The sequence below is a fragment of the Antedon bifida genome, chromosome 9 (assembly GCF_963402885.1).
Source record: "Antedon bifida chromosome 9, ecAntBifi1.1, whole genome shotgun sequence".
NCBI lineage: Eukaryota > Metazoa > Echinodermata > Crinoidea > Comatulida > Antedonidae > Antedon > Antedon bifida.
This window is the reverse complement of record NC_136234.1, coordinates 12,773,499-12,787,449: the sequence shown is the minus strand read 5'-3', so window position 1 is coordinate 12,787,449 and position 13,951 is coordinate 12,773,499. Positions and strand designations below refer to the sequence as shown.

At 34.0% G+C, this 13,951-nt stretch overlaps 2 protein-coding genes across 9 annotated transcripts in view; one reads left to right on the top strand and one right to left on the bottom strand.

Moving 5' to 3' along the window:
* The window catches only part of LOC144852137 (nesprin-1-like), a 156,642-nt gene that overhangs the window by 40,514 nt on the left and 102,177 nt on the right, over positions 1-13,951 (top strand). For all 8 annotated transcript variants that reach the window (XM_078709861.1, XM_078709865.1, XM_078709864.1 and 5 more), the window contains 25 exons: positions 43-366; positions 576-893; positions 1,387-1,680; positions 2,013-2,165; positions 2,406-2,570; positions 3,123-3,449; positions 4,093-4,254; positions 4,760-4,924; positions 5,928-6,254; positions 6,436-6,591; positions 7,124-7,288; positions 7,569-7,901; positions 8,158-8,307; positions 8,592-8,756; positions 8,924-9,250; positions 9,542-9,697; positions 9,821-9,985; positions 10,174-10,500; positions 10,961-11,116; positions 11,270-11,434; positions 11,674-12,000; positions 12,280-12,435; positions 12,676-12,840; positions 13,010-13,336; positions 13,674-13,829. In XM_078709861.1, the coding sequence (XP_078565987.1) occupies positions 43-366; positions 576-893; positions 1,387-1,680; positions 2,013-2,165; positions 2,406-2,570; positions 3,123-3,449; positions 4,093-4,254; positions 4,760-4,924; positions 5,928-6,254; positions 6,436-6,591; positions 7,124-7,288; positions 7,569-7,901; positions 8,158-8,307; positions 8,592-8,756; positions 8,924-9,250; positions 9,542-9,697; positions 9,821-9,985; positions 10,174-10,500; positions 10,961-11,116; positions 11,270-11,434; positions 11,674-12,000; positions 12,280-12,435; positions 12,676-12,840; positions 13,010-13,336; positions 13,674-13,829 (5,631 nt within the window). The remainder of the gene's footprint in view (positions 1-42; positions 367-575; positions 894-1,386; positions 1,681-2,012; positions 2,166-2,405; positions 2,571-3,122; positions 3,450-4,092; positions 4,255-4,759; positions 4,925-5,927; positions 6,255-6,435; positions 6,592-7,123; positions 7,289-7,568; positions 7,902-8,157; positions 8,308-8,591; positions 8,757-8,923; positions 9,251-9,541; positions 9,698-9,820; positions 9,986-10,173; positions 10,501-10,960; positions 11,117-11,269; positions 11,435-11,673; positions 12,001-12,279; positions 12,436-12,675; positions 12,841-13,009; positions 13,337-13,673; positions 13,830-13,951) is intronic.
* Positions 1-13,951, bottom strand: part of LOC144852166 (uncharacterized) — a 133,219-nt gene that overhangs the window by 50,511 nt on the left and 68,757 nt on the right. The window lies entirely within an intron of this gene.

The window sequence follows — 13,951 nt, the reverse complement described above, 5'->3', positions numbered from 1 at the left end:
GCATCAATTATGTACTAAGTTGTAATTTTATTTCTTTTTCAGGACTTGTTTTCTGAAATTTCTAATAAAGGGAAAGCATTAGAGGAAGTGAATGAAATACTTGATGAAATACAGGAAAATCCAAACAGACCAGATGTGCAGACACTAAAAGACGTTCTTGATGCAGCTCAGAAAGATTGGCAAAATCTATGCACTTCTTCAGAGACACTACGTGATAGGCTTTATGCAGACATTAAACATTGGCAAGCATATCAATTTGCAAAGGAACAGCTTCTACCATGGATGACAGCTACTAACAAAAATCTGGATAAAGAGCCTGTAGTTGGATCAATGGAAGAGGCCAAAAAGAGGGTAGATAATCTAGATGTAAGTACCAATTAATCTACTCCCAAAAGCTTATAAAACTTTGTTTATGTAGAGCATCTTTGTATGTCTGGCCCTAATTGACATAACATAATTCCAAATCTTTGGTATTAAAGTTCTGATCAGGTTCAAGGTTAATCACCTTATTTAATTGGATCTTATATTTCAATGTTTTAAACATATCAAATAATAATATATCTCTTTTTCAATAGAAACTTTGTGAAGAAATTGATGGCAATCAAAAGTTAATGAATCAGGTTGCAGAGGAAGCAGCCGACCTTCCTAAGATTCACACTGGCGACTTAACCAAGCTCCAGAACGAATGGAGTGAGGTTGTAAAGAAGGTGCAAGAGAAGAAGTTGGCTGCTATTGAAGTAGCAGAGGTTTGGCAAGAGTATGAAGCAAGAGGAAACGATATGCTGGAACTATTTGCTGTTGTAGAACAGTCACTGGTAACACCTGTCGAACAGGTTGATGAAGGAACACCAGTTGATGCAGTTGATGGCAATAGTCATAGTTCACAACTAAAGGTATGTTAAACATTATTAAATTTAGAATTTGCAAACAATAGTTAGGAAGTCCGTAGTCTTTAATTCCTAAATATATATACAACATTTTATTTTTGCTGTAAATTTACTAAAAATGTATTTGTTAGATGGAAACTGAATTTTGCACCTAATGTGAGTCGAGTGACTGAGCGGTTGAGTGCCAAAAACCATAGCAATAATATCTGCACAGATTTAGACATACCTATGCGGTAGTTCTGGTTGTAGAAAGTTTTCACAGATAACGTCTTTAAACTGGAGGTCCAGTGTAGACATCTGGCTTGTATCCACTTAAAAGAACCTAGTACATCTTTTAGAAGACTAGTGGTAATCTTGGTTTGCTGTTGCATCTCAGCCTTATCAAAACATTGACTGTGTCGTTGCATCCTCAGGTCCATTTCATCAAACTCAAGGATGATTTTGATCATCTTGGATGTTTCTGCTGGATATGAACTTTCATTAACCTTTTTTTCCTCAGGAAATTTCAAAACGATGGGAAAGTAAAAAACCTTCTTTTGAGTCAGTAGTAGGCGCAAGTCAAAAAATCCAATCGTTCAGTGACCCTACTGTCAGTGAAAAGATAGCAGAAGATGAAGACATTCTGAAGAAGGAGTGGGGAAGGTTGGAGAGTTGTCTTGAACAGTGTACAGACTTTGAGGATTCTTGTCACGACTTGGAAAAATGGCTACAAGACATGGAGGAAACACTTCATGCTGAGAAATATTTCTTATTTGATTTAAAAGAGAAACAAGATAGAATGCAGAAATTTCAGGTATGTTGAGTGTTAGAGGCTAAGCAGATAAGCCTGCAGGTTTCACATAACTTGTAGTTTAAACTTAGACATAGTTAAAGGTGGAGAACCTGTGGTAGTCGTCATTTACTTTATTAATGATTACTTTGCTAGAACTCAAATACAATTCTAGGATTATTATTTATACTTAGCACCATGATTGTAAAATGTTTGTGTATTAGGAATTCTTTAAATTTCTCATCTATTTTAGACAGCAGACTGCCAAGAAATATAATTAATGTTGCAAAAAGGTATAAACAAATCTTATAAATGGCTTATAAATTCTGACTGATGTTTTATTTATAATACTGTAGGATCTGCAGAATCTAGTTCCATCTTATGATTCACTAGCTCAAAGTATTCAAGTAAAAGCAGAGTTGGTGAGCAACAGCTGCTCATATGCTGGTGCCAGGCCCAAGAAGACTAAACTACTGCAGAAATTTAACTCTATCACTGCACAGCTGAAGGTAATTTTCAATATTTTAGTTGTCATATCTCATCAAATGAAGATTACACCTCTTAAGCAAAGTACAGTATAGTAAAATTTCAATTTCTTGAATGTATATATTATAAAAAGCTTTAACGGTTTGGTTAATTTTCTATTTATGTGATGGCAAACATAACTTAAAGAAAGATACTTTTTCTTCTTTACAACGTCCTACAAATTACTTGATAGGTTGTTTATTCCAATTATTATATTCTGTTAGGATTGCCTAGAAGTTTCGCAGAGTCATGTTAATGATCACCAGGAATTTGAAGACAGTATTGTAGCCTTGAATAATGTGCTTGAGGAAACCCAAGGAATCTATGATAGTAATTGCAATCCTGCTGGTGATATGACTGAATGTCAGAAAAAATTACAAGCTATTCAAGTAAGTTATAAATGTTACTGTACTTGATTTTGTACCTTTTTCTTAAAATCGACACCATCCAACAGCAAGGGCATGACTCTCAAAACTATGTCACATAATATTAGACTTAGGTAATGGCAATTTGGAACAAGGATTTGAACTAAAGACCCTGGGATTTGTAAGCAAGCCACCAGCAAGTATCACTACTATAGGTTGTCCCATTGATGAAAGAGACAGTTGGCATCTGAGATACAGCATCACAATTGGAATAAGTATGTACAGCATCACATGTGACCTAAAAATAAGATAATCTATAAAGTTAAGTATGTAGGAAAGCTTTACAGTTGATAATGGTTTCAATTTGTTTAGTGCATTTCCAATGATTGTTGCTCATGGACTTATGTTACACTTTTCAACTGTATGCTTCTCCCCCTAGGGTCACTTCATGTCAGTGCTGCCAGTTCAGGTTCTCCTCGTCTATCTATCTACTCATCGCGAAAGATCAGTGCTACAATTACCAAATATGGTGTTATTAAATTTGCTAAGAAAATGTAATGAATTGTTTTATTGCAGGATTGCTTAGCAGAGAAACCTGTCATTGAAGACCAAATTAGTGATGTTAATGTCAAACTTCAAAAAGTTTTAGCTCATTCAAATGCAATTGGAAAGAATGCACTACAACAACAAGTCAACTCTACCAAAGAAGAATGGAAAAGTCTCACTAACAATCTACTGGATGCTGAACCAGTGCTAAGCGACAGGGTACAAACGTGGACAGAGTTTGAGAAAAGCTTGGCACTAATTAGAAACTGGATGCAAGATATTAAAGATAAACTGGAGGTGTTTTCTGAGTCTGCATGTACACTTCAAATAAAAGAAAATAGAGTGAAAATATTAGAGGTAAATTAACATACTTTTGTAATAATCAATTTATTTTTTCTTTATACTGGGGGGACCTCTTCTCCAGCAGGGCCCAGTATTCAGACAAACAACAGAAACATAGTTAAAATACAAAAAGAAATAAAAACCAACCCACCTGACTATTAGAAATATGCTATGTACTTACCGTATTTATTTGAATAAACACCCAGAGGCATTTATTGTCCAGCAGGGTTTTATTTTTAGGTGTAATATGGTAACATTTATTATCAAATAAATACCCCCTAGATATTAAAAAATATAACACAATTAATTTCGAGAATTGATTAAATACATTAAAAATTGTATCAAAATTGCAATGAATTCTAGTACAAATAGAAATGTGGGGAGGCATTTATTAAAAATGATGTTCTATGGGTTGGGTGGCGGGGGCGGGTAGAATAAAGTATAAATACAAATAACCGTATGTTTCATTTCATTTTTATTGACAAATGTGTTTATAAATGTAAATATAGATATATTAAGAAAATATATTTATTTTGTAACAGTAATAAACAAACAATATACAGTAGTAGCTGTGGTGATATAGTCAATAGTTTATAGTGATTTTCCTACATGTATAAAGCAGTTGATTTATGTAAGCCACCTGTCCTCACATTTTCAGGCTCTGCTAAACGACATTGAAGTTCATGCACAGATGGTGGCCACTGTTAACAAGCAGGGTGAACGTATAAATGAAGACAATGTTGAAAACGTTGTAGATGATGTGACAGCAGAATTAAAGCAACTTGCAGAAAATTATGAGTCCTTAAAGAATCTAGTAACGGTAAGAGCTATATTAAAGAATATGTCTAACTGTGAATACAGAAGCTTGACAATATGTTTCAGTATATGTAGTAATACTAACATATTTAACTTGTGGTGTAATACTATTGAGTCTATTCATTCATAAAATATTTCAAAAATGTAATACAATACTGTGGGGTGGGGGTGGGGATTATAAAAGGTTATAGTAAAAATGATATTTTTTGATGAATGTTAACTATATTTCTAACAAAAGTATTTCAATTTGAATAACAATTATTATTTAAGCTCTAATTAGCTAAAAACTATAATAGCTGACCTGGGGTGGGGGTGCAGGGTTTTTTCCCCAGAAAACTTACTAACTGTGCATTTTTTCCAGCTTGCTTAGATAGATTGAATGGGGTGGGGTTTCTTCCAATAGGGCTGGGAATTTGCAAAACTTTAATCTGAATGTGCATAGTAGTACTTTTGTACAGTGACTTCTATCAGTGCAGGTGTTGGTTAAGTAACATTTCTTGTGGTTGTAGGGACTTTTGGATAATAGCACCAAGTATTTCCAGACTCATGAACATTTTGAAGAGACCCTAAGAAGCATTTGTAATCATATTGCTGACATGAATGATGCATTTGCTGAATGTCGAACACTTGAGGGAGACAAGGAAACAATTCAACAGAAACTAAACAAAATTCAGGTATTTATTACTTTTAAAATACTATAGGTTGTCGCAGTAATTGGAGATTTGACAATTTGTGCATGCATATTCAAAGGTATGGAAGGCTGAAGGTGCCAACAGTCTTACTCACACTGTCCAATCTTGTCGCATCTGTTTAGTTTAGATTTCAAATAACTATAACCTATACCATTCAAATTAAATGCCATAAAGGATTGGCTTAAATCTTGGAATCAATTTTAAGGAAAGAAGTTATTCAAATTCTTTATTCTACTTTGTCTCCAAGATGACACAGATATTTTCCTTTAACCCCTTCTCTGCGTATACCCGGTACTACCTGGTATAAACAAACGTTGTTGAAATACGTATACCCGGTAATACCGGGTATGGGCAAAACAATTATTTAATTATTAACAATAGTTAGATTTTGTACTATAGTGAATTTTTGGAAACTGTCATTATTTTCACGATTTTGCCCCAAAACTTTGATTTGTGCATAATTTTTATAAAATAATCAAAATAATTCAATTTTTTTAAATATTTTTATTTGTTATACGTATCTTCATCAATATCCAGTTGGAAAAACGTATTCCATAAGAATTCTTATAAAAAATATAGTTTTTATCATTGATTCGATAAAAAACAAGAAATCCAAAATACCTGTAATGACGTCACATGACGTCATCAATATGCAAATTACTTTTTTTTTTATACCTAACTGTAGACTAACCCTTTGCCCATCACACACCACAAAAATAATTACACAATTATCTCAATTAGTATTTTTTTGCAATTTATTAAAATATCATATGTTTTTCTTAAATATATATTACGCACAGAGGTAGGAATAATGCTCCGCAGTGAAAGGGTTAATCAATCAATCATTCCATTTTTGTATACCATCATTTCAATGATTATTGCTCAAAGTACTAAATGAAAATTATCAGAAACATGAGTGTAATATTAAAACTACAGCATACTGATTATCACTATTAAACTATCAATGATGATATTTTATTATTAGGAATTGTTACAGGAAAAACAAAAAATGGATCAGTGGTTTGATGAGTTACAGAAGGCCTGTCAAAACACAGTCAGTAGTACTGCTAGTCAGGCTGGGCCCTCAATTGAAGAAGATTATGCTGGTGCCTTGGAAGACTGGCAGAGCCTACAAGCCCAGTTGATGAAATCAGAGCAAGAGTTTGTAGATCATGTTCAGGCCTGGGTAGATTATGAGAACGAGTTAGATGCTTTAACCAACTGGATAGTTCAGACTACTACTGATTTAGAGGTCATAGTTCAACTTCAAGATGATCTAAAGGAAAAAGAAGATATGTTTAAAAAATGCAAAGTATGTTTTTTTTTGTATATTTGTACTTTTTTTTTATTTTCTTCCAAAAATTCTTAAAAGAGTTTGGTACTTTCTAATTTTGAGAACATTCCCATATTTGAGAATCTAGTGTTAGAAGATTTGACAATTTCAGTAATTAAATATATAATTTCAGATCAAAAAATTAATTTTTTTTTTCCAGTCACTAACTGAAGCCATCATCTGCAAAAAGAAAGATATTGAACAATGTTGTCAACTTGCTGAAGTTGTTACATCAGCTAATTCCGCAGATCTTAAAATACCAAGGCAAATTGAAAAGCTGAAAAACAACTATGATGCCCTACTCACAAAATCAAAGGTATGCAAAACACTTACTTTTCTCTCTCCTAATTTTGTTACAATAGCCCTCTGTGCCCCCTTTTCATATTCTTTGTTTTAAAAACTTAAATTATATATCAAAGAAATGAATATTTAGTATAAATTTTATTAACTTTTTCAAATTTATTAAATGTCTATTTTATTTGTTTGTATAGTATTTTTTTTTATTGTAAATTTTTAATTGAAATATAGAGGGCCCCTGGATATCAGCTCCCCTGCAAAGAAACTGGAAGAGTAACCCTCTATGAACATTCTTGAAATAAATGAAATAAAAAAAATTGATTATCGCCAAGAAACCAACTAAATAACATTTATTCAACCTTAGGATAATGGATCTGTACTTATAGTGCACTTTTTACAGTGATAACTGTCTCAAAGCAAATCTTCTCTAAAGGTTCCTTCGTGCCAAGTTTGACAACTGAAGCTAAGATGGAGCAGTGCACTGTAACTAATGAGAGTTAGAACCTGTGCTGATTTTTGTGGTTATTAATTATTGAAACTTATTTTTGCAGGCTGATGTCGAACAGTTACAGGAGAACTGCAATAGTCATCAGATATACTTGACATCATCTAAGGTGTTTACAGAGTGGTTGGAGAAAGCAAATCAAGAACTAAAAGAACACAGTAGTACTAGTGGAGAAAATGATATTATTAAAGCAAGACTAAATAAGATTAAAGTAAGTAGCACATGCAATCAATTTAGAAAAGGGAAAATGCTATGCTATTTGATTTTCAAAACAGTTGACAAATGTTTGAACCACAACTTTGAGATTACAACTTACAGAATGATGTACCTATATGGTAACAGCAAAGCTTTTTAAAACTACATGTTGATATTGGAAAAGCAAGAACATTGATAATGGCTTTATTTAATATGTGGTCCCCAATTTTCATATGTTTCAATTGATTAATAATATTGCTAATTCTACTGATTTCTATCTAAAATTTATTTTGCAGACATTGTTAGATAAAAGAGAAGAAGGTCAAAGTCTACTTAACAATACTGAAGGAAACCTTGATGCCATTTTAAACCAGACATCACCAGAAGGGCGTGCTATTTCCAAGCAAGCTGTTGAAACCCTGAAAGATGAGTGGCAGATATTCCTAAGTAATTTAAGCCAGATCCACAGCAGTCTAGAGGCATGTCAAACTAGTTGGATGAACTACCAAGGGTACCTAGAGCAAATTGAAACCTGGCTTGATGACATGAATGATAGAGTTGGTGAGGCTGAAAAAGATCAACTAAATGTAGACCTCAATGGTAAACGAGAGTATCTTGGAAAACGCAAGGTATGTTTCTGAAGAACCACAGGAATACGTATATTTGACACAGAATCTGCTTTAAATATTTTTAAATGAATTTTGGTCTTCAGATTTTTTCAGATTGATTTAATATTCACCACCCAAAAACCCAGGTTTTAACACTTAATAATAATTTGGTAGCATGTAAATGTAAATAGGTGGTAAGATGATCCAAACCACCACCAGACTAACAATCATCTCCAATCAAATGCAGTTACACAAAATTACTTTTGTCACCATATAGGCTATACATGAGGATCTCACATCATACAAGAACATTATATCTTTAACTGAAAAAGCTGAGGAGCTCAAGCATTCAGGAAAAGAAGACACCATAACAGGTCAACTGAAAGAAGTAACCAACCGATATCAAGACACAGTTAAAAAAGCTGAGGTAGGTCAGAATTTCTAATGGATAATCATACATAAGTTGAAAGAGCATCCTCTGACTGTTTGTCTTGTTGGACTACCATATGTTTGAAAATGCTTAAACCATAGATATTAGAAAGCCGAAGGTCTAGATCATCAACTCCAATGCAATCTCTATGACCCATAAGTTTGGTGCTTATCAGATACAGTAACCAAACAAATGTATACTCATGATTCTTTTTAGAGAAGAATTTTAGCCTTATCCCTTTGATTCCCACCAATATTTTCAATGTTCATCTCTTTCTGCAGGATCTTGTCAGTAGAGGTGAAGAACATGTTGTCACACATCAATCATTCTTAGATGCTTGCCAAGAGTATAGTGATTGGCTGATTGAGGTCAATCAGATGTTGCAGCAGTGTGGAGTATGCACTGGAAACTCAGACACAAATGCAGACAATATTGAAACCATAAAGGTATGACAAATAATGTTATGCTTTATGAGTGGAGTTGTGTTTGGTGGTTAAGATGCTCATATTATTATTGTTAATTTATAATAGCTTTCCCGTTAAATACACATAATAACTAGCAATTCAACAACAAACAGACAAAGGAATACTAACTGTTTTTATTGTATTAATAGAAATTGATTGCTAGAGAACCAGAAGGTAAAGCTAAACTGGACAAACTGAAGAAACATGGTTTTGAAACACTGTCCCAGACTAGTGAGGCTGGTCGACCAGCTATCCAGCAACAGATGGAGACTGCTGAAAAAGAGCTTGAGACATTCATCCAAGCAGCGCATGAATCCCAAATATATCTGGAAACATGGATGGCTCAATGGAAGAAGTATACCGATGCAAGTGATGCTCTGTCACAATGGCTGGAGGAGACAGACGAGAATCTGAAATGGGCTGGAATCCTGCAGGATGTCATTGAAGGCAAACGACAACAGTTGGACAAATTCCAGGTGAGATTATATGTAAAGTCATCCACCAAATGATATATTATTGACAACGAATAGACATTGTCCTCTGTGACATTTTAACATGTGACAGAACTGCTTGTTTAGACAAAAACAAACTGACTTAATTAAAAATAGTGCCATGGTTTACTGTGAGATGTGTTCATAACCAAAGACAACAACAAAAACCTAGTTTAATTAATTTAATGCAAACATTTTGCAGTAGACCTCCTATACTGCTTTTTTTCTCTAAAGATAACTGATTAAATAAAAGTTATTTTTTTCTTTCAATATTAGGCAGTTGAAGAAGACATCATTGATCAAGAACCAGAGTTCTTCAAGCTTAAAGACGAGGCTCAAGTCCTCCTAAAACTTACAAATGGTGCTTCTACTTTCACAGCTGATCTGAGTCAACTACTGAAGAAATATGAGGAACTTAAAGATAAAGTAAAGGTAGACTCTTTCAACTACTTTACCAATGGCTTTAAAAAATATTTTATTTTTATTCAAGACCTATAATACATTATGGGATTTATATGACACTGTTGTGTTTGTACATATTTCTTGTTTTTGTAGGTGTGTTTAGATGAGCTTGAGGGGGCTGTTACAGATCATCAAGTATATGAAGAATGTCTTCAGGACTACACTGATTGGTTAGAAGATGCATCATCAACTCTTGAAAAATGTGGCAATGTCAAAGGTCGCAAGCAAGAGGTTCTCCAAAAGGCTGCCAAAATCAAAGTAATATAAATAATATCTGATGCATTTGAACCTAAATTTTGAAAGAATGTAATATTCTTGCATACTTTAATATTACAATGTAAAGTCGTCAGTGGTCCGAAGTTGTCCTCTTAGTTGAAATAGCTTACACTTTAAAATCAAAACAGGTTTTCATAATATATTTAATATACTGACTTCTATTTACTTAGACATTATCAGAGCAGAAAAATGATGGTGAAGACAAACTGAAAGAGGCTAAGGGTCAGGCTGATGAAGTAAAAAAAAGGACCTCTGCTGCAGGTAGAGACACGATTCAGAATGACCTAAGGGAACAACAGTCAGTGTGGTCTGGGTTACTAGCTTCACTGAGTCAGGCCAATGAACTTCTTGACAAGGTCCTTAAACTTTGGTCTAAGCTGGATTGCGATTGTGAGGATTTGGAAGTCTGGATTGCAGATATGGAACAGAAAATCCTAGAAACTCAAGATTTGCAGAGTTCTGTTAAAGATAAAGTGAACAAAACTAAATTAATGATGGTAAGTTAAGTGAATTAATTGGTCATAATTTGTAATTCTCAGATTAAACTGAAACCTGTGACCTCCGATCACTAGCCTGGCATTCATACCTTTAGACCACGAGCTTGCGCTGATGGCTAGGGTCAGAGTAAAGCTAGCATCTGACCAATTACTAGCTTCCTGATGCAAAGCTACTGTATTTTATCAAGGCAATCTAACAACAGGACACATGAGCTCGCATTGCCAAGATAAGAACTCCTAACAATCCTTTGATCTTATGTCTTGCTGCGACAAATACCAACAGTACATATTCTGTGCAGCGCACAGTGTCTCTTAAGAGACATTCGGAAATGATCGTGTCACAGCCACAGACAAACCCTTTGATCTCCGGAGCTCAGAATCCTGTTGTTGAGTTGCCTTGGTTTTACAGAATGATGATATATATATTGTATCTTATTTATGTTATTTTTTTTATGTTCAGAAACTAGTGGAAGAAATTGAAGCAGCTCAACCAGATATTGAACGCTTGAGTGAACAACCAGAACAACTAACCAGCGTAGGGGTTGATGATCCAGAGGTCAATGATAAGGTCAAGCAAGTCACTGATGCATATCAGAAACTTTGTCAATTTGCTAAGGTAAGATACCTATTACATGTGTGTTATTTATTTGAACTCTTGATTCATTCAATAATTATTAAAATATCTCTGGTGTGGTCTCACCCTACTGTTATATTATTAATTACAATATATATTGATCACTGTAGTATGTAATTTATTTTAAAATATTAGGATACATCAAGTAAGTTACAAAGAATTGTCGATGAACATATGAAATACGATGAAACGTTGCAACATTCTTCTGGCTGGATAAAGAAGTCTAGACAGCAAGCGCTTCAGTGCGCCATGGCAACTAGTGATAAGAATGCCAATCATGATAAACTGAATCAAATTGAGGTAAGTGTTTCAACAAGATTTCATCACTTTAAAATGGGTTGTCATTTTGGAAACTGTTTATAAAATAAATTTGCTTAATGTCTTAAATTTTTGGAATTCCTATTCATACACACTTTATTTACTAAGTTGATGACCGTCTGCGCAGTACTGTAATTTGAGAAATATGAGATATAATTTTTCATCATATTAAATATAACAGTAGGATTTAAATACAAAACTACATAAAATCTTTGTTTTAGCAACTTCTTGAAAGCCTACCAGAAGGCCAGAGTAAAATCCACCAGACAACTGAACAAGCTGAAGAGGTCTTACCAGATACTGGATTCACAGGAAAAGACCTCATTCTGCAAGATGTACAGACCATCACAAAAGACTTTGAAACTTTAAAACAAGATTTAGAGAAAATCAATGAACGTATACATGATAATGCCAGTCAGTGGAAGGAATTTGGCGATGTGTTTGACGATTTTGAGAAGTGGTTGGTAAAAGCAGATGAAACTGTGCAGCTGTGTGTACAACCACAAGATGACCTTGAAGGGAAGAAAGAAGTGCAAGACACAGTTCAGGTAATTGAGACTTGCATGTCCACCATCTACACATGTCAACTAATACCATATCATTTGTACAAGACAAGTCAAGTAACAACTCACTGCCAAATTTGAGAAAGTGTTCAATGGCATTGCTTTCTGATTAAGATATAAGTAGCCATATAATGTCAAAACACTACAAAACTTTACTAAAACCTTGGTTTAAAATGACCTCAAAATGATTTTCGGAGAAGAGTTTGTTTTACGATTATGTACAATTTTTCGAAAGTTGACAGTATTGTTCACTTAAATTTTCAGGAGTTGCATGCAGATGTACAACATCATAACTTAGTGAAAGAAGAATTAGTGAAGAAGGCAGAAGGTCTAATAGAAAGCAACCCAGGGGCTGTATCCATGGCAAGTGAAGCTATGCAGCTGGCTAACCAGTATCAGACACTGCAACTGAAGTTAAAGGTGTGAACTCTCAAATCATTTTACTGTAGAATGAATAATGATAGTCTCTGTTAAGTGGACACCTATGAACAGAGGTTGGCCATGTGTTAAAAAATATATTTTCCCTCGTTTATTTCAGAGGAAATTGTCCCCTGAGTAAGGGTGTCCCCTGATTAGAGGTGTTCCAAAGGAGGAGTTCTACTGTAAAGTAAATTTAAATACAAAAATGTTTATTTCAAGTTTCTGATTTTCATTTTTTAGGAAGCAAAAAGGAAAGTCGAGAAAAACTTTTCAGACCATCAACAGTATAGCCTAAATTGTGATGAGTTTGAAGCTTGGCACAGCCAAACAGTTCAGACACTACAAACCTGTAACTCATGTCAAGGGTCACGGAATGAAGTAATGGATAGATTTCATATTGTTCAGGTAGGATACAGAACATAATTAATTAATCACCTATACAATACAATATCATATTAATTTGACTGAAATCTTTGCAACCTTATTATTTTTTCATAATTTTGTGTCTTTGGTTTGGAGCATAGTTTTTAAATAAAATATTTATTATATGGTATTTTTATTTTCTTTATTTTAGGATGTATTGTCAACAAGACACAAAGGACAGACTTTTCTAAACTCTGTGACATCTAAAGGAGAGCGGCTCTTATTACAATCATCTGATGCTGGTAAAGCTCAGGTGCAGTCAGCATTAGATACCTGCAAACACCAGTACAATGATGCCATTGACACAGCCACAAAGCTTAAGAAACAAATTGAGGAGGTAATGCAGTTGTGGAACACGTATCTCTCCAGTAAAGAGAAGCTAGAGAGCTGCATGACAGATGTGGAGAAGCAGATTGATGGACTGAAAGAGCTAAAATCTACCGTTGCTGAAAAGAAAGTTCGTCAAGACAGAGCAAAGGTAGGTGTACCTTGTTATAGGCTAAAAATAGAAGTACAGCATTTCATGAATATAGAATTTAGTCAGAAACATACAATATGGTATATTTCAGTATCATCATCAATTACCATTAATATGCTTAGTTTCCTGCCTGTAAAAACTGACAACACCATTAATCAATGGCTACCTCACAGCAAGTGTAGCTTTATTGATAAACATGGATCTCTCACATCAGTTCATCACCAATGCTCTTCTATTTGATTAGTATTAGTACTGTAATTGAAAAAACTCTAATTACAAATAGATAATTTGGCCTCAGTAGAAACTAAGTTTAAATGATTATTGAACTTGTATGTAGGTACTACAAAATGAAGCTCAAAACCACAAAAGATATCATAATTTAGTCAGCCAAGCATCTGAACAACTAATTGAACTCAATCCAGGCTCCAGCGAACTAAGTGAGGAGGTTTCTGAACTTGGAAACAAATACCAACAACTTTTAAATGCTTTAAAGGTTTGTCATATTAACTTTACTTTCTAAGTTTCTTCCATTGTTTATTTTACTTTACACTATCACTTGTTAAATTGTATGTTTGTTTGTGCCTTGCTTTCTTGAGGTAACAGCCTATACAATTG